The 21,316-nt window shown below is 42.8% G+C and overlaps 1 protein-coding gene across 1 annotated transcript in view; it reads left to right on the top strand.

Moving 5' to 3' along the window:
• Nucleotides 1-21,316, top strand: part of LOC144686788 (low-density lipoprotein receptor-related protein 1-like) — a 1,926,687-nt gene that overhangs the window by 1,839,491 nt on the left and 65,880 nt on the right. Inside the window, exons 79-81 of the mRNA XM_078552493.1 lie at nucleotides 5,466-5,582; nucleotides 5,715-5,891; nucleotides 5,997-6,137. Of these exons, the coding sequence (XP_078408619.1) occupies nucleotides 5,466-5,582; nucleotides 5,715-5,891; nucleotides 5,997-6,137 (435 nt within the window). The remainder of the gene's footprint in view (nucleotides 1-5,465; nucleotides 5,583-5,714; nucleotides 5,892-5,996; nucleotides 6,138-21,316) is intronic.

Raw genomic sequence — 21,316 nt, 5'->3', positions numbered from 1 at the left:
GCAGTTTCGATTTTATATGAAAAACAATATGCCCTGTTTTAGCGTGGGCTTGGAAATAAATTTTTGTGAGGCTTGTCATGAAGCTTCAGTCGTAGTTTTAGTAATAGTCTTACATGGTGAGAGAAAAGCGTGGCATGATTAATTTGTCCATCTATTTGATAACAGTGAAATATTGGTCCTCTTACCATGCCAGATAACCTGTGGCTAAACTTTTTCCTGACCTGATCTCACTTCTTTTGTGTTTTTTTTAAAACAATATTTAATCTGTTGATCGCCTCTTGCTAAGCAGTGTAAAGTTCTGGTGTATGTGAAGTTCCTTATGTCCCAGAGTGGACATTTCATTCCCCCACTTCTAACTATAAAACCATATGTCCTCTTTTAAGGAACAATCTGAAGCTAATTCAACTGTGCTGCACTGTTCACATAACGTTGCATTGTCCCCTATTTCAAGTATTTATTGTTTATTCCCTTAAAAAAAAACGTAATAATCTCTGGCTCAACATTTTGCGTCACAAGGCATTTTGTGCTCCAACAACCCTCTGTATAAAAAGATTTCTCTGAACTTTCCACTCTCTTAGCAATTATTTCAAATTAATAACCGTTTGTCACGGATTCCCCAGACAGATCATTAACCCGAGCAAAACTCTTCATAATTTAAAATAAATCTACTAAATCTCCTCTTAGCCTTTTATTATTCAGTGGAAATAGTCCCTGTAACCCAGGTCTCTCCTCACACCAATAGTTTCTTGTCCTTGACATCATTCTAGTAAGCATCTACAAACAAGGATCTTTAAAGTGGTGATTTGCCACTTGTTCAGTCATTTCCAGTTTCCTGTTCAATAATATTAAAATAACAGCTTCACTCTTTAAGAAGGAAAGCTGTACGCTAACCTCACTCCTGCCTCTTCCCTAACCTTCAACTGAAAATAAACTCCGCCTACAGACAACAAGCAATCAGTTCAGATCAGGGACCACTGTGCACAAATAATGATGCTGATACCAGGAATCTTTGGACTGCCACCTGGCATGACATCATTGAATGCCAGGTTGACTGTTGTTACGATCTCCGTAGAGACTGATAACATTTAAAATGAAATTCAGACATCCAGTTAATAACTGAAAAGGATGACACAACAATACTTCATGTTTTAAGATTTTTACTGTAACAAATGACTCAAACACTAATAACTAAACACACTGTTTGTAGGCCACTTAAACTTTAAACCACAGAAAGGAATGTTCCTCTTTTATATTTATCATGCATCACACTCTCCACAGGATTACAGTCCTTATAGTAAACAGTCCACATTTGCTCCTGGCTTCCAATGGATCCACCTTTCCCTATTTTACCAAGTAGTACCTTTGAGTGACTACCTTTAGGCACTTCCCTTAGTTTTCATATTGTTTCCTAAAGCCACTACCAACAGTAAAGCCTATCCTAATGATTCTTCCCTTCTGGCCATGCCAAGACGAATTTTCCAGAATCCTGGGAATGATGGGTCCAGGATGCATCTCTTTGATGAGAGACCGTCTCCCTCCCACATCCAGCTGTGATAGTTTGCAAAGCCAAGCAAGCTCTTCTGTCTGCTGGTCACACACAACTACTGTCTGTGATATTCATTAATTTGTATGGAAGCCTGTAACCTGATCTTAAAAATGGCTTCCTCCACACTCTTCCCTCTGGTAATGTAAAACGCATTAGCCTTGCTTTCAGGTAGAAATGCTGATTAGCTATTCTTGACCCCAGCTCTCTTTCACCTTGGAAGTAAATGGACAGTTTACAGCACTACTCTTTATAACCTGATACTTTCAACACCTTCTGGGGTTTTGGGAGACTGGCTGAATCATCTGGTCTCATGGGCATCATGGCGAGGGGGCGGGGGAACAATTTCACATGAGGGGCAGAAATTGGTTTCATGCCGGCAGGAAACTTTGCTGGCCCAGAACATGTCTGGACAAGTGTGACGTGCAGAAGTCAGGACTTACCGTTAGGCCCTTGCTCAGATCACGGACATCCAAGGAGAGGAAGATGCTGGAGCCCTACAGCTAGCTGACCCTGGAGGAACACGTGCATCGCATGTTGGATGGATTTTCATGGATATGGCTCCGCTGCGAAGCAGCTCATGGAAGGTGGGAGGTCTCTGTTGATGCCTTGGGTCGGCTTCTAAACATCACGGTCTTGGCCAAGGGCTGCTATGGATGATCAGCAAGGGGGAATGCAGAAGGTCTAGCTGTAAATAGGAGAGGAAGGTCTAGATTTGACTGGGAGAGGAAGGTGTGCCAGGGTGGGGAGGGGGTGGTGAAGGTGTTAGGGTGTGAGGTTGGGAGGGGGGGCAAAGCTGTTGTGGGGGTAAGGTTGGGAGGGGGAGGAGGGTGTAACGGGGAGAATGCTGCAGATTGGGAGGTAGGTGTAAGGGAGGAAGTTTGGTGGAGGGAAGGAGTTCGGAGGGAGGAAGATGTCCGGGGTTGGGAAGATGTCCTGGGTGGGGAGGAAGGTGTCCAGGCGGAGGAGGGATTTTGGAGTTGGAGAAGGTATTTGGGGGGAGGAGGGGGTAAGGGGAGGTGTCCAGGTGCAAGCGAGGGTTCTGTGCAGTCAATGACTGCCTCCTTGGGGAGAAAACTGAGGGCGGGCGAGGTAGGAGGGACTGGTGAGTGTGAGTGGGCAGAGGGAGCCAGAAGGGTGAGAGGGTGAGGGTGTGTCGGTAGCCAGTAGAAGGGATGGCAAGGGTGGTTGGTGGGGACTCAAAGGCAGACACGAACCCTGGGGGTGGGAAGGACCAGGTTGGAGAGGTCAATGTGAATGGGGGTGAGATTCTCAGGAAGGTAGGGAACGTGCATGTTCACCTGGACATCCTGGAAAGACAAGGGTTATGGTTGGTAGGTGATGGTGGAGCAGTGGAAGGTGTTGACAGTGTGGGGAAAAGGACATAGGTGTCTGGGGAAGGGGAAAGGACAGGGGAGCTGATCAGAAACTTGACGACTACCAGGGTTGTTGAAATTGAAAGTGAGCGGAGCCTCGTGTTGGACGGGCACAGGTGCTGCATGGGAGTGTAATCAGTGGGTGGGTGGGGGTAGAGGATATCACAATGGCCTTCCGCTGCATCCAGCAGGAGCTCCAGAGAGGTGTCACTAAATTTGGGGGCTGCTGTCTTCTTTGCTTTTGGGGCCACCTGTCGCCTAGAGCAGTCCTGGTCTGAAGACATGAAGTAGGCCGCGCCTGGTCTGCTTTAAATTTGGCGCCCGGAGCGAGGAAGTGCTGAGGTCAAGGCATGGCGGGCAAATCCGAGCGTGCCCGCCAGCAATTCGGATTGTTTCCCGTGAATGCATTATTAATGAGGTGGGATGCGCCGGAAATGCGGCAGTACAGCGTGAAAACCCGCCACTGCAGCCGACGGGTAAAATGAGTTTTTTTCATGCCCGCTACCAAACTTAGCGGAAATCTGGGATGATTCCACCCAGAGTCACCACTGTCAATACACAGACTGCTGCCATTGTCTCCAAGCATAAATGCCTTGCACCTTCTTCTCAGTAAAACAATCTAAGTCTTCCTTTGATCGCTAACAATCTAACCATCCAGGTTTACTGTTAGGCAAACTTCAGAACAGGTCACATGACCCCCTTTATTTTACCCTTACTTTAAAAATACAGTCCCAAAGCAAAATAATCTTATAAACCTCATTACTGTAACACTTCCTCTAGTGTAGTTGCATTATTACTGGGACTAGAAGACACTTTTAGTATTTATATGTGTCTCGTACTCGTGGTGTATATACTGACTGCATTCTGTACTTTAAAAAGGTATTATTTTGGCAACACATTATTTTGAACTTCTTCGCAGGTTTGTATTCTTTTTTAATTTCTTCCTCCTTGACGTAAATGCGGGCTCACTCTTAAGTTTTAAGAATAAATTAGATAGATACATGGATGGGAGAGGTCTGGAGGGCAATGGACTAGGTGCGGGTCAATGGGACTAGCGGAATAATATTTTGGCACAGATTAGAAAGGCTGAATGGCCTGTTTTTCTGTGCTGTAGTGTTCTATGGTTCTATGGTTCTTTATAGGTGTGGTTCCTTCAGCGCTAGCAATGCTTCAGTGTCTCATTTACTGTCAATTTTCACAAACAGCCAAGACAGTACTAGTCAGATGCCTTACCAATTACAGGAGTGTCACAGCCAAACCTGGTCTTCATGCAATTTCCATATACTCACACTTGCCAGAACCCTGACTGATCCTTGTTCTCTTCCTTGGTAATGGACCTAAGGCCTGGCCCAGTTGTCTGCTTCACTGTTCACACTTAGCTCCTGAATATCACTGTGCCTGAGCATTCTCCATGGCTTTCCTGGTGCCTGCAGAATTTGCAACAATATATATTTCATGTAACTAACTCTAAGGGGACTTTGTGCCCCCTAATAGTACTGGTTGAAGTACGGGGGTATATTGTCCTCATAGTTTACTGCTACTCATTCCTGAACTGCTGTTAGGCATGATGAGTCTGAAGGACAGGCTGTTTTTTTTTTCAAGATATGTCTTTATTTTTAATCTTTCAGATAATCTGGACAATTGCTGAATACTGTTGGTATTTTTTACATAATAGTAACCATGTTCATTTTTATATGACCATCCTATTCCCACAACATCATCCCTCATGTGCACAATGTTTTTTTTTCTCTGTTCTTCCACCTACTGTTTGGCACCACAGTACTTGCCTCTTACCAACTCTCTCCTTGGCATGATTGTCCAGACTGCTGTTTGGGTAGTATTGCCAACCCAGACATTGCTAATTGGCACAAACTCATTCACAGGAGGTAGAATCTTTAATATATGTGAGCACTGTAAGCATTCATTACCCTCAGAGAACAAGGATTTTCTAGGTCTCCCATGGGCTTCCATTTGATCTGCCCTTTTAACATTGATACTGACCTTAAGGCCCAGAAAGTGCGGGGTGGGACCTTGTCTCAGGATCTTTAAAGCACCCAATGCAACTCCAGTCGTGCCCTACGTCCACATACTCCAGTTAAATGAGGGCACATCAAATATCCTGGTACTTTATTGATTTTGCTGCATTGCAACCATATTGTTCCTGTCAGTGCCAGGAGAGGAAGTTAAACTGTAATAAATCTTTCGGCCCTTTAATCTAACTTGAATATGTGAATGACGCTGATAATTCTAATCAAATACAGATTTTTCTGGAGAATATATTTTGCCCCTTTAAATCATATATTTAACAATCTGTATTTAGCTTTTTTTAATCATACATCTTCAGAATAATATGTATTAACAATGAGTTTTTTTTTCTGTTTCTGTTAATCCCAAGAAAGGAAGATACATGCCTCTAAAATTAAAAGCAAACCTTGGACAGTCTAACAATGAAGAAAGTCATGGAAAATATATCCATAAACAGAAAAATGTTAATACTACAATTATAGTAATCATTTTTAAATATGTATTTTTTTTCCTTTCCTTAGGGCTGGCTCTTGATCATTTCAACCAACGTTTATATTGGGCAGATGCCAAGCTTTCGCTTGTAGGCAGTGTCCGCTTTGATGGCAGTAATCCTGTTGCTGTTGCCAGCATTAAACAAGGTAGCACAAATTTCACTTTCTTAATTCATTAATTTTTCTGATTTCAAAAGTAAAACTAGGCACTGATAGTTAATTTAACGATGTCCTTTTCCACGTTAGTAAATATTTAAGAATGCAAACTTTTCTTTGGAGGTCTCCTAAGTCCATTCAGCATTGATGTTTTTGAAGATTATATTTATGGAATGACACACACCAACAGTCGCGTTTTTAAAGTTCACAAATTTGGACACGCTCACCTTGAATACCTGGTATCGGGTCTCAATGATGCCTCAGCTACAGTGGTGTTCCATCAGTACAAACAGCAAGACTGTGAGTAACAGTTTAACTTAACAAAACAAAGTATGAATAGAATGCGTCAGAATGCTTTGAATCATTTAGGCTGTTAGTAACGGGTGCTTTCTTTCCGTTCCACAGTACCAAATCCTTGCAGCAAACGGAACTGTGATTGGCTTTGTTTGCTGAACCCTACTGGTGTGACATGTTTGTGTCCAGATGGAAAGAACATGATTAATGGAACATGCGTCGATGTAGATTCTCCTACTGCACTACCTTATGGTGGGTACTTCCGTACTTCCCAATATTGATCACTCTAGCCAAAAATAACTCAAAATACCTTCTGAATATTCATGAACAATTTTAATGAAACTTTAAGGCTTTAAACAATGGCATGAAATATTATGAATATTGCAATTTTTTGTTAAACTTTTTGTACGATTTCTTCCCCCATTACTATGGCTTGTGCTAATCAAGGTAGGAAATACCAGTATGCAAATTAGACCGTTTTTCACTTTGCTATCTACTCATGTCAATATCAGGCTATCCCAGATCAGTTCAGTGCTGCTAGATGTGCATTAAAACTATGCCCTAAAAAATGTACCTAAAGGGTATTCAAGGAGATGGTTTACAACAATTTTCATTTGTTCACAAAGCATGCATTGCTGTGATATACTTCACATTATCTATTTCTATTTCTCCAACTTGCTATTTTGTAGGCATGCTAGGTGGCATTACCAATTTGGTGTTAGTCTCAAACTGTTCAATTTTGTTCTGTTAACCCTTGTTTGCTAAAAATTGATCTGATACAGTCTAAACAAATTTCATTCAAGATTTTTACAACTTGTGGAAGAGAAATTCCTTATCCCGTTAATCTAAATTGAACTTGAATCTAGGTTCCAGAAATGAAAGAACACAATCCAAAACCATGTTTACACACTAAATGACGATCTATTCAATTTCAGGGGAGCAAATTTAAATGATTTTCCATTGTGCCTCTCCTACCACTGAGGTACAGTCGCATTCTGCCAATATTTGAAACCACCTAAGCATTTCCCAAGATTAAACCTGGGACTTTTTAATTCGCTGGGGCAGAATCATCTGTTCTTTGGCTATGGGCGTGAATCAGGACCATTTCCGGGTTCCGATCCTACTCCGTCTGTCAGTGTCCACCTGGGAGATCCACCGAGACGCAGCAATTAAGAGTCCCATTCTCCAGTTCAGAATGTCCAATCAGAGGGCTTGGAGCCTTAGAAGGATGGCCTCACCAGCGAAGCTGGGCACTGAAACTGTCGGAGGGTGAACAAGAGGGCGCCTTCATCTTGATGCGCCCTTTGAAGAGGTGACAATTTAGTACAATAAGCAATGGCCACAGCTACAGGCCACCGCTGTGGAGGGGAAACTCCTCCACAGGATGGATGACGGCAGCGGCTTTGCCCCCTGTTGACCGCAGCTCCAGTTGAGGGGGTTTAGTGTAGGAGGCCTAGTGGGCCCCCTGAGACAGCCACTGGCAAGCCACCTCCAGGCACCTGGTCTGTCCACCATTAGGGAAAACCCCAGCAGCGCGACCAATCAGCCCACCAAAGGGCCCTCAATTATGCAGATTGGCTATCCTCAGCTGCCAGGCGGCTAGCCTCTGCAGCTGATGGCCCACCTCCAGAAAGACCACCCGAAGGCAGAAAAGCATTGGCCCAGCCAGCCCCCATGAAATTTCTCCCGGTCCCACCTTGGAACCCACCCCCGTGGAAAGATTTTGCCCTAATGCTCAGCTGCTCATTGGACAAGCTTGCTGAAGCATGAGTTGAGATTCATCACCATTCTGTCATGCATATTGCTTCCATCTCTCAGTTTCACTGCTATATTGAAGATACATATTTTCCCTCTAGTTTTTTAAATATAAATGTATTCAAAACACTTATTTGCGCTCTTCCTAATTGTGCTTGCAAGTTGGTTTTTCTCATTTTTATTTACCATTTTGAACTTACATTCAGTTTCATACATTTTATGTGATTCTCCTATGGCTTTGCATTGTTGTTTGTCATTATTCTTAATTCAGTGTAATTATTTATGTTATTATTTCTTATGGTAAGAAATAATCTTCCAAAGCAGCTTTAAAGCATTCAAATTTTGGTCAGCATTTATTTCCGTAGTGTGTGATGATTTTTGATATTTTGATCTTTATAACTTTAAATATACAACGTATCACATTAAATCTTGTTCAAAAACAGACATAATGACAATCAATGTTGCTGAGGTTTTAATTATATATACATTCATTACTATGGCCTCAATTAAATTATCTGCTGATTTGTGAAACTGAAGGGAAACGTTTTCGTCATAACCACCTGGGCGTTAAACATCCCAGCTTTCCTTCCATTCATTTAAATGGATGTATAATTAGGTGGATTCTATTACTGGCAATGCTTGCCGCAGGCAATGCTGAACACCCAGAGGGCACATGTTTAAAGTAATTGGCAAAAGAAGCAACAGCGATATGAGGAAAAAGCTTTTCATGCAGCAAATGGTTACAGTCTGGAATGCACTACCTGAGGGTGTGGTGGAGGTAGCTTCAGTTGAGGATTTCTAAAGGGAATTGGATTGTTATCTGAAAAGGAAGAATGTGCAGGGTTATGGGGAGAAGGCGGGGGAATGGCACTAGGTGAATTGCTTATTTGGAAGAGCTGGTGCAGACACAATGGGCTGAATGGCCTCATTCTGTACGGTAACAGTTCGGTGATTCTGCAAACTAAAACCCACGTTGAAATTTCTGAAGTAAACTTAAATTTCACTTAACCCTTACACTGTCATTGAATCCAAAGAAACTTTAGCCTCCTGAGCCAACAGGATTTGCAAGTTTCAACTCAGTCTTATGGGGAAAAAAAAATCAAAAATGCAATGTTAAATAAAATGATAGCCTGGATTTTGCAATGGTAATAATCATGAAACTGTCAGCATTTTCTGCCATTACTCCTCTGGAACTGACAACAACTTCTGGAGTCCACACATGTGCAGTTTAACATGAAAATCCATAAGTTGCTGTCAGTGCTTCTACACTTCTTCACAGGGTGTCCAGTTGAAAACCTCCCAGATTGCAATCAATTAGAAAACACTGAACTAATCAGAACTTCCCCCTTAACACCGTCATATCACAATTGAAAACCCCCAAAAAAGTTGTTGCTTATTAACAAGATGTAACTGGATTTTTAACAATGTCCTAATTAATCACGTAATATCTGATGAAACACCTCTCTGGTTCTAGAAAAATAATTTTATATTTGTGTAATTATTTTTCCACCTTGAAAAAGATTCAGTGTTTTTTAATATAATTTTTTAAGTCTGTTTTTTTATATTTCAGCTTCTACTATATATAGCTCATTCATTTATTTCACTCTCTGTAAAATTTATAAAACTGAAGAATAATCAGTGCATTTTACCGCCTCGTTTGCTGCATGTGAGAATACTTCAATGTGAATGGTGGCTTACCCTGCTTAATAGCATTGCTGTTGTTGGATACCTTCCGACCTTAACTTGGCACTAGACTCAAACTAAGATTAGAAAAGGAGAAATCCATGCCACAAGAGATTAATAGAACTGTATGGACAACCTTTTTTTAGGGCAGCAGCAAGCACTTTTGCTTTACAGCTGACTGCAAATATTATGCAAATAAAATGGGCAGAATTTTGCCCTTGGTGGGTGGGCGGGCCCCACCAGCTCAGCAGCGGGCGGGCAGCCAAACTCTGCTGCCGAAACGGAGCCCGCTGCCATTTTGAGTGGGCGGGCCAATTAAGGCCTGCCCAGCAGCCTGCCCGATGGGAAGCGCTATGCGCTTCCTGTGCAGGGAGGGAGGGATTCCCCATCTGTCAAAGTGCGCTCTTTCGCGCATGCGCACGAAACAGCGCACTGCTCCCTGAGGCAAAGTGCTGTCTCAGGGAGTTTACTGACAGGTAAAAAAAACTCCAAAAATAGAAAAATATTAAAATTATTAACCTGTTCCCCTCATGTGACAATGTCGTACCAGATGGGACATGTTAATAAGAAACACATAAACTTTATGAAACTTTTTAAAAACGGATATGAAACCTCATCCCGCCAGTGGATGAGGTTTCATGTATAATCAGGATCCCGCTGGGGCTCCCGGCCTGCCCACCAGCCTTAAGGTTGGACGGACAGGTTGTTAACAATCTTAATTAGCCTGTCAATGGCCTTAATTGGCCATTGACAGGTCGGCGGGCGGACAGCTGATTTCGCTGTCCGCTCGCCTTCCTGAAGATTTAAAGGGACCGGGATGACATCAGGGGTTCCTCCCGACGTCATCCCGTGTCATTTTCTCGTCGGCGAGCGGGCCCCGCCCCCAAAACGCCAACGGGAAAATCCTGGCCAATGTTGCACTTTTTCTGACTAATGTTGCACATATGAACAATTCTACCTTCTTTTCCTTTTTGAGTTTGAATATCTAACTCACATTGGGGAGGATTTTCCCCTCGGGCGGGCGCGGAGGGACAGGCCGGGAGCAGCCTTGCGATGGTCCACCGCTGGCAATCGGGCCCCGACAACGATCTCACACTGGCTGGTCAATTAATGGCCAGCCAGCGTGAAATGCGCGCTGATAACCTCACTGCTACCAGGGTGGGGGTGGGAGGAGCGCAAGCGCTGAAGTGTGCGCATGCGCTGGGGTGCGCTTAGTGAAAGCTCCCTGAAGGCGCAGAGCTGCCTCAGGGAGCTGAAGATTTCTAACCTGAAAAATAAAGAATTCAAAAATAAGGAAATCATGGCCCCACATGTGACTCTGACAGGGACATGTGGAAAATGAGTTTTAAAAAGGTTTATTGGTTTTTTTATTGACTGTCTGAAACCTCATCCCGCCCGTGAATGAGGTTTCATTAAAAATGCAAAGGCCGCCCAACAGGACAGTTGGATGGGCAGTGAAAAATTCAATTTAATTAATTGATTAAGGGCCTTAATAGGCCCCTTAATTGTCGGTGAGCACACCGCCACCTCTTGTCCGCCGAGTGACATATCGTGAGAGTGCGCGATGATATCAGGACACTCGTCTGACGTTGACGTGCACTATTTCACTCCCGTTCGGGTTGGGCGCGTGCCTGCCCATGGTACGAAAAGTTCTGCCCATCGTTTCCTCAGTCAACTTTAAGAAAGCGGACAATTTGCATAGCTAATAGTCAGCTTCAAAGACTGCATTTTCAAAGAATTGATTGGCAAAGGATCTGAAGATTCATGTGACTAATGTGTTTGTCCCTGTCAAAATGTCAAGGGAATCGACTAGATGTGTAATTTCATCTGTGGTATATCAATTATTAAGGATGCTTATAAATATTTTAAACAATATTTTAATACTGAATGTCATTTGTTGGCTAAATATAATCATCACCTGCAGACATACGAACACAAAAACAGCTCCTCAAACCTGTTACACCTCCATTTCTTCATCTAACTTTTTATTGGAATGATTCAGGTTTTAAAATGGGGGAAAATTATGACTAAATTATTTACTTAACTTGGACCGTGATTCCAGAATGTGAGGACATAAATTCACACCCAAATACTTAACAAAAAAAGTTCTGTCTGCAGAAGTTCAAAAACACAATTAAAACGTTCTCATAAATTAATCAATCAAGGAAGCAAAGCACTTTGTTCTTTGGATCAAAAGATTTTGCATGCAACTTAATGATACAACAAAAGCCATTCCAACATTTGTCACAGTTCCTGCCGTCTCAACTTCTATTCGGTGACATTGGAATTAGTTTCTGAATCGGAATTGGGTAAATGCAGCCACATTTATTGAACCAAAGAAGACCCGTAGATGTTTATAAGACAGGTTAATTGGCCCACAACTAAAACTAACACTAAAATCTTACCCTATTTGTTAATCTTAGCATTGATGTTCAATCTAGCAGAACTGCCCTGTTCATACTAATGGTCATATCTATTAAGTGTAAAGAATTTTAAAGAAAGACTCTACATTTATTTCATACCTTTTATGGTCTCAGGAAGTCCCAAAGTGCTTCATAGCCAAATAAGTGGGTTTTGAACTGTAGTCATGGTTGTAATAGAGGGAAATGTTGCAGCCAAGATGTGCACAGCAAGCTCCAATCAACAGCAATCACATCAGGAACAAAAAAAGAAAATGAGACAGATTCTATAATGGGTGTCCGTTCCTTCCCTGGATCAATATCCTGGAACTCCCTTCCTAACAGCACTATGGATGTGATTATGCTACATGGACCGCACCACCTTCTCAAGGGCAATAAATGTTGACGTAAAGAGCAATGCCCACATCCCGTGAATGAATTTTAAAAAACCCACAATACTGGTTTTACACTCTAGTGGCAAGTTAAAAATGACCCCCATGTTTTTAAATGCAGAATCTTCCTTTAAAATGCTTTGTACTTTTTGGAACTGAGGATTTGTAGTAATGGAGAGAGTCAGCTAGAATGAATATTAGTTATAAAACTAAATGACATGCTGAGATCTTAGCATTAGTTTTATATGGTTTTAAAAAGCAGTTGGGCCAAACAGCCTGTAAACTTATCTGGCTCTTCTATGATTCAACAAATGTTTTATGCAATTCAAGTTCAGAAATTATTTTCAAAGTCACTGAATAGAAAATTGGACAGCAGAAACTGTGCCAAATGTTTGAATGGCTTGTTGTATTTTTAATTGAAGTGTATATAGAATCTTTTGATCCAAGGAACAAAGTGGTTTGCTTCCTTGATTAATTCATTTCAGGGAGCTTTTAACTTGTGTTAGTACCTCTGCAGACAGAAATGAGATTTTACTAAGCATATGGGTGCAAATTCTGCCCAGCTGCACATTTACAAAATTATATATTTAAATATTGATATGTAGGATTTCAGTTGTGTATAAGAATGTAACATCGTTAAGTTCATCTGAAAACTGCACTTCATGAGAGGTTGAGACCTGGAGTTTGATCAAGTTCAGCAGTTCTTTTTGAATTCCGGCATGTGGCAATGAACTTCAAGTTGTGCTGCACCTAAGAATTTAAGTTAAAAAATGGAATATTATATCCCACGCAGGATGAGGAATCATGGGCCCTAGTGCTTCCCCTATTTCCGGGCCCCTTATTCCCCCAACCCCCCCACCCCACCCCCCACTTAAAACCCTACCCCTCAATCACGCATGATCTTTTTTCCCTTTCAAGATTCACCAATCAATTCACCAGACAATTACTGAAAGGTCCTAGTAAAATGATAACACCCATTGTTGGCATCTGGTTGCAAATATCACCTGATACAGCACAGGTCATTAATATTAATAGCAGCAATGATGTAATGCAGTATTAGTTTGTTTGTGCCATATAGCTGATCCCAATGTAACTCGTAATCAAATCAGAGAGTACAAATTTTATTTTAACAGTATCGTGCAATATTGGCTGGGATTGTATGGCCCCACCACGGCGTGTCTCCACCCCGGCGGATGTAGCAAGCCGTTTAAATCTCCATTCAGTTCGGCGGGACCATAATATCCCGCCAAGCGGGAGAGGCCATAAAATCCTAGCCATCATTAATTTGACAGGAAAATATCCCATTTGTTATTTATAACACTGTGCAGGTGATAACACTGATTTCGGTGACTGCTTAGGCTCTCATGACTCATTAACATGTTCTGCACATTGCATCATATGGACACAGTGACAGTAAATTCATATTTGGGGGAAAGATTCAATACTTGCAACCCAGATAAACTGCACCAGATCTTTTCCATTCTGTAGAAGAATAGAAGACTTTCTCCGTGCCTGAGTGCATGATATTATTCCATATAATTATTTCATAGAAGTGGTGTAATTGGATTCTCACCGGGTAGAAAGATCAACTGACCCCTGAGCAAATAAGGTGGAATCATTGAACAATGTAGGTGTTCACAGTCACTGAGAAGCATTGGACTCGTCAGGTGTATTTGCGCTACACAACTTTTAAGAGGCCAGAGGACAAAAACTGAATGGCTCACAACTGTATCTGTGTTTTCTTGATCAGCAAGTCTGAAGACTCTGCTGGTTGCTGCTTCTCAACACAATACATTTTTAATATCTACTATGCAACATAACTTTATCACGATATTTCAATACCTTAAAAAACTCAAAAACACCATGTTAGGGTGCGACAGTAGTTAACTAGACAAAAGGATAATATTGAAGTTAATGGAAAAGACTCATTTGCAGTGTTAAACAGGTTACTGATTCACTATGAGCCCATTAGGCACTCCTGCTCTAGCAATTTCACCCTACAAAGCCTACTCACATTAAACTTGCATTAGCAACAAAATAAGCAGAACTCCAGCCATGATTCCACTCTCTGTTTGCAAAATAATTATGGATGACAAAGCCCACCTAGTGCAGCTCATCTCATCTATCCAGAATGACATACAAACATACATATTAGAAGCAGGAGTAGGCCATTTGGCAGAGTGGGGTGAACCTAGGATAGAGTAGAGATTTGTAAACCTTCCTTTAAGCGATCTCCTAGTGACAAATAGGGATTTCATTCCCAGACTTTGCAAGAATGATAAAACATGCGCTGGTGAGTCAACACCCTGTTTTGCATCACTCGTGGTTTTTAGTTTCTTACATTTATTTTGATGAAGCCTACAGTTCTCAAACCCCTGGTACATCAACACAGCATGTCATCAGAATTGAATCTACTTTAGGGTATAATGAAAATTTAGACTGCTAAATATGTAGGTTTAAATTCAAAAGAGAATATTGACAAGTATTTAATTTTGCGGTACTAAACCTTATAAGTCACCACCCCCCCACCCCCCCCACCCCCCCACCGACCCCCCTCCCCGCCAAAGCACCTTATAAGCTCTAAAATGACTCCAGGGATTTAATTTACTTTTTTCTGGCCAGATTTTCAACCCACAGCACTCTTGTGATAGCTGCTGCAAACAATAACTGTTGCTGCTGACCTCAGGGCAGCTTGGTGGCTTCGGAACAATGAAGCTGCCCAAAGTTTGGAGCAGCGGCACAGCAACTGCCAGTGAAGGTGACCTGAAAGACCAGTTTTTTTTAAAAGAATTAGAACTATTAGGCTGACAGTTCCGATTTTTAAAAAGCTGGCCTTTCAGGTCTGGAACTCTGGCTGCTCAGTCTGGACAACGAGAACTCAATTTACAACATCGGGGCTGTAGACGTTGTTGTAGTACATATATATATATATATATATATATATACAACATAGAAATGCAATAGAGCAGTGATGGCCTTTAAAGAGGAGATGGCTCAGGTAACACTTAAGTACATGCCTACGAGAGGGAAAGGGAGAGTAACCAAAAACAGAGCTCCCTATATGATTAAGGAGTTAGGCGAGTTGGGTATAACATAAAAAGGGGCATATAAAGGGGATTGGCTGTGCTCCAGGTTCCCTTTGGCGCTTGGGGAAAGAATGACCAGTTGACCAGGGTTTTAGCTTGGAAGCCCGACCACAGGACCTGAGAGCGGCACGAAAACAAGCCCCCGTGACAAGTTTAGACTGGCTGAGGAAATGGCAGGGGCGTATCAACATGAGTGTTGGAACAGCTGGGGGAGCAATGGGAGCACCAAGTTGAAGGACAATAGCTGCTCAGTGCTGCTGAGGAGCTGGGGCTCAAAAAAGCCAGGAGCAGTTGTCAACTCAGTGAAGCTGAAGTGAAGCTGCCTGCTCTGTGAAGCTGGGAGCTCGGCCAAAAGATTTTGATAAAATACCACATATTAGATTTGTTAGCAAAATTAAAGCCCTTAGGTTAAAATAGAAAGTAGCAACATGGATATAAAATTGACTGAGGAATAGAAAACAGAGTTGTGATGAATGGCTGTTTTTCAGATTGTAGGAAGGAATACAGTGGTGTTCCCTAGGATTCAGTACTAGGGCAACTGCTCTTTATGTTGTACATTCATGATTTGGGCTTGGGGATACTGGGTGCAATTTTGAAATTTGCAGATGACACAAAACTTGGAACTAGTAAACAGTGAGGAAGGTAATAGACTTTAAGAGGATATGGACAGACTGGTTGAATGGGTGGACACAGGGCAGATGAAATTCAAAGCAGGAAAGTGTGAGGCAATACATTTTGGTGGGAAGAATGAGGAAAGGCAATATAAGCTAAAAGGTACAATTTTAAAGAGAGTGCAAGAACAGAGAGAATTGGGGCATTTGTGCCTTGCCAGCAACGCCCTACAAAAAAAAATCTTTGAAGGTGGCAGGACAGTTTAATAAAACATATGGGACCCTGGGCTTTATAAATAGAGGCATAGAATATAAAAACCAGGAAGTTATACTAAACTTATATAAAATCACTAGTTTGGTCTCAGCTGGAGTATTGTCCAATTCTGGGTACCGTACTTTAGAAAGAATATGAAGGCTTTAGAGAGGGTATGGAAGAGTTTTACTGGAATACTTCCAGGTTTGAGGGAGTACAGGTGGATAGGTAGACTGGAGGGCTGGGCATTGTCCTCATTAGAGCAAATAAGTCAAGAGGAGGCTTGATAGAGAGGTTAGAGAGAATAAGTAAGGAACAATGGTTTCCAGTGGCTGAACGGTCATTAGACATTCCAAAAACATGAATGAATATGTACTTTGTGCATTTCTCAAGGAGCATCAATTGGCTGGGGATGGGACTTCTGCCGCTCACTAGGAAGGAAGTCCACCTCAGAGATCTGCCAGCTAATCTGATTGGCCAGCAGTTCCCTGCAGCGCCAGAAGCTGCAGTGGACAGGACTGGGACTACAAGCAGTTCCCAGAGTCTTAAGTCCCAAGACTAGGTATGTGTGGGGGAGTCTCAGGGCAGGAAGTGGAGTGGGAAGAGGGGGCTGTGGATGTTGGTGGAGAACTTGGAAGTAGGAGGTGGGAGGGAGCACCCGTGGGGGCAGACCTTGTGGGATGGGGTGAGGGAAGCCTGATGTTGAAAGTAGCCATCCCCGCCCTTCCCACCTGAGGCCTACGCAGAGTGACATTCCAGGCTTCACCCCTGAAACGCCCCACAGGCCTAAACATTGAGGCTGGGTGGAAAATGGCCCTTAAGTGGTCATTAATTGCCTACTTAAGGGCCCCAATTGGGACAAGGGCAGGCCAGCTGGCCTAGGCCTTACCCATCCCATTGTAAAATTGTGGAGAGGTTAGGGCAGGAGGAAGGATGTAGGGAAGGCCATCCGAAGCATCTTACAGGCCCCCCAGCGCTCCCCCCCCCCCCCAAATCCCCTCTGCAAAGCCATGGGCGGGGAATGTAAAATTCTGCCTCATACGTTTAATTCCCACATAATGATTTTCTGATTTTTTTTTCTCATTAATGTCCACCAATACAGACTTCCAGAAAGGATCACTGGGACAGGGTTGTCTGGCTAATTTTCACCAGAATTGCCAATCTACAATACTAGCTAAAGCTTAATAGATTCAGAAAAGTCTGACAACTCAAGGCTGACCTTGATTCCACCATGTGAAAAAATACATATGAACGTATGGACAAGGAGCACCAGTAGACCATCCAGCCCTTCACCATTTAATAAGATCATTGCTGATCTGTTAGTAACCTAAAATCTGTATCTTGCCTACTCTGATAACCTATTAACCTCTTGCTTACCAAGAATCTATCCACCTCTGCCTTAAAAATATTCAAAGACTCTGCTTCCATTGCCTTTTCAGGAAGAGAGTTCCAAAGACTCACGACCCTCTGAGAGAAAAAAAAAATTGCCTCATCTTCGTTTTAAATGGGTGACCCCTTATTTTTATGAGTGACCCCTAATTCTAGATTCTCCCACAAGAGGGAACATCCTCACCACATCCACCCTGTCAAGACGCCCCAGGATCTTATATGTTTCAATCAAGTCGCCTCTTACTCTTATAAACCCCAGCGGATACAAGCTTAGTCTGTCCAACCTTTCCTCATAAGACAACTCGCCCGTTCCAGGTATTAGTTTGGTAAAGTTTCTCTGAACTGCTTCCAATAAATTTATATCCTTCCTTAAATAAGGTGGCCAATACTGTACACAGCACTCCAGATGTGGTCTCACTCGTGCTCTGTATAACTGAAACATAACCTCCCTATTTTTGTATTCAATTCTCCTCGCAATACATGATAACATTCTATTAGTTTTCTTAATTACTTGCTACACTTGTACACTAGCCTTTTGCAATTCATGCATTAAGACCCTCTGCAGATCCCTCTGCATCTCAGAGCCCTGCAACCTCTCATCATTTAGATAATCTGCTTCTCTTTTGTTCTTCCTGCCAAATTAAACAATTTCACATTTTCCCACATTATACTCCATTTGATCTTTGTCCACTCATTAACCTGTCTATATCATTTTGTAGCTTCCTTATGTCCTCTTCACAACTTACTTTCCTACCTATCGCTGTGTCATCAGCAAATTTGGCAACCATCCCATACATCTCTTCATCCAAGCCATTTATATAAATTGTAAATATTTGCTGTCCCAGCACTGATCCCTGTGGCACACCACTCATCACATCCTGCCAACCAGAGAAATACTCATATATGCCAACTCTCTGCTTCTCGTTAGCTAGCCAATCTTCTATCCATGCTAATATGTCATCCTCTATACCATGAGCTTTTATTTTCCACAATAACCTTTGATGTGGCACTTTATCAAATACTGTCTGAAAATCTAAGTACAGTACATCTACCAGTTCCCCCTTATCTACAGCACATGTTATTTCCTCAAAGAACTCCAATAAGTTGGTTAACCATGATTTCCCTTTCACAAAACCATGTTGACTCTACCTTGAACGTATCCAAGTTCCCTACAATAGCTTCTTTAATAATAGCTTCTAACATTTTCCCTATGACAGATGTTAAGCTAACTGGCCTATAGTTCCCTGCTTCCTGCCTTCCTCCCTTTTTGAATAATGGAGTTGCATTTAATATCTTCCAATCTAATGGGAGCTTTCCTGAATCTAGGGAGTTTTGGAAAATTAATATCAATGCATCAACTATCTCACCAGCCACTTCTTTTAAGACCCTAGGATGAAGTCCATCAGGACCCAGGCACTTGTCAGCCCACAGCTCAAACAATTTACTCAGTAGCACTTCTCTGGTGATTGTAATTTTCCTGAGTTCCTCCCTCCCTTCCATTTCCTGATTTGTAACTGCTTCTGGGGTTTTGCATGTATCCTCTATAGTGAAGACTGATGCAAAACACCTGTTCAATTCACCTGCCCTTTCCTTATTTTCCATTATTAATTCTCCAGACTCACTTTCTATAGGACCAACATTCACTTTATTAACTTGTCTCATTTTAAAATATTTATAGAAACCCTTAGTATTTGTTTTTTTTATATTTCTGGCTAGCTTTCTCTTGTACTCTAATTCTTTTTGTTCCTTATTAATCTTTTAGTCATCCTTTGCTGTTTCTTATATTCTGTCCAATCTTCTGACCTTCCACCTATCTTTGCACAATTATATGCTTTGTCCTTAAGTTTGGTACTATCTTTAATATGTGTAGTTAACCACGGATGGTGTGTCCATCCCTTGGACTTTTCCCTACTCGTTGGAATGTATCTATTCTGTGTATTCTGAAATATCCCCTTAAATGTTTGCCACTGCATCTCTATTGACCTATCTCTTAACCTAAGTTGCCAATTCACTTTAGCCAGCTCTGCTTTCATGCCCTCATAATTGCCCTTATTTAAGTTTAAAAACATAGTCTGAGACCCACTTCTCTCTCCCTCAAACTGAATGTAAAATTCAATCATGTTATGGTTGCTGCTACCCAGGGACGCCTTCATTATGAGATCATTAATTAATCCCATCTCGTTACACAATACCAGGTCTAGTATAGCCTGCTCTCTGGTTGGCTCCACAATGTGTTGTTGTAAAAAATTATCCCAGAAACATTCTATGAACTTCTCATCAAATAGTAGATAAATAAGCTTAAATTAAATTAAACCGGAAATATACCCAACAGTCCATTGCTAGTACTGGGGGGGAAAAAAATAAGTATGACATTTTTATATACTTATATAGCCTTATACTGGCTCTCATTGTTGCATCTAACTGTTTCTTAAATGATTCCAGACTTTTCACATTCCAATGCTCTTTTTGAAAATCCATGCCAAGGACTAACCGTTCTCCCTGTGAAAAATAACCCTCTGTTTATCAGTGCTAAAGTTATTTTTAATTAATTGCTGCCTTTGTGCCAAGTCCTACTCTTACAGTGAGTTTAAGTTGTGTTCCAGATTAATTTTTCTATACCATATACTATGGGCGGAATTTTTCGTGCCCGCTGGCATCGGGCGTGTTTGGCTACGTGAGTGGACAATATGGCAAGAAGGCCAAATAACGGTTTCACAATGTTGTGAAACCAGTTTGTGGTTGTCCGCTCAGCCCGTCAATGGTGGGCCACGTTTTCCACCATCGGTCATCGGGAACTTCGCATCACTATGTGGTCAGCAGAATCATCCCCCCACACTGGATCAGCCACCCACATCGGCAGAAAAACACAGCAGTGCAGAACATGTCTTGACAAGTGTGACGTGCAGAATTCGGGACTTACCAGCAGGGCCTTGATCACATCGTGGACATCCAAGGAGCAGAAGATGCTGGAGCCCGATAGCGAGGGCCCGCTGGAGGAATGCCCATGGCATACTGGGTGGATTCTCATGGACATGGCTCCAGCGCAAAACAGCTCACGGAAAGTTGAAAGTCACCATGGAGGGTCTGCTTACAATGGATGATAGCTGAGGGGGTGCAGAGGAAGGTCCAGCTGTGTTTGGGAGAGGAAGATGTACTGGGGATGGGAGAGGAAGGTCTAGGATCGACTGGGAGAAGAAGAGGTGTTGGGGGCAGGGGGGGCTTTGAGATTGGGAGTGGGGGGAAACAAAGCCATCGGGGGGAGGTGAGGTTGGGAGGGAGGGAACGAAGGTGTCAGGGGGGTGAGGTTGATGGGGGGTGGATGCGAAGGTGCCGGGGGTGAAATTGGTGGGGGGAGGGACTACAGGGGGGAGAAGGGGGTAATGGGGGAGAAGATGGCAACTGGGGAGGTAAGTGTAGGGGGGGTGGAAGGTGTCAGGGAAGGAGTTCGGAGAGGGGAAGGAGCCCGGTGAGAGGAAAGAGTGCAGAGAGATGAGGGAGTCCAGGGGAAGAAGGAGCCCAGGGGGAGGAAGGAGTGCAGAGAGGGGAGGGAGTAAGGGTGGAGGAATAAGGCTGGAGGAAGAAGTAAGACTAGAGGAAGGAGTCAAGAAAGGGGAAAGACTAAGGCTGGGGTGGAGTCCAGGGAGGGGAAGGACTAAGGGGAGGGGGATCCTAGGAGTCAGGGGGGGGGGGGGGGGGGGGGTGGAGAATTCCTGGGGGGAAAAGGGTTCCAAGACGGGAAGGAGTTCCAAGGGGTGAAGGAGTCTGGAGGGGGGGATGTCCAGGTGGACATGCAAGGGAGGCTCTGGTGAGTCCATGACTGCCTCCTAGGGAGCGAACTGAGGATGGGCATTGTACGAGGAAAT

Source organism: Cetorhinus maximus, chromosome 11, assembly GCF_964194155.1.
Source record: "Cetorhinus maximus chromosome 11, sCetMax3.hap1.1, whole genome shotgun sequence".
In the NCBI taxonomy this organism is placed as follows: Eukaryota; Metazoa; Chordata; class Chondrichthyes; order Lamniformes; family Cetorhinidae; genus Cetorhinus; species Cetorhinus maximus.
This window is presented reverse-complemented; position numbering and strand designations above follow the sequence as displayed.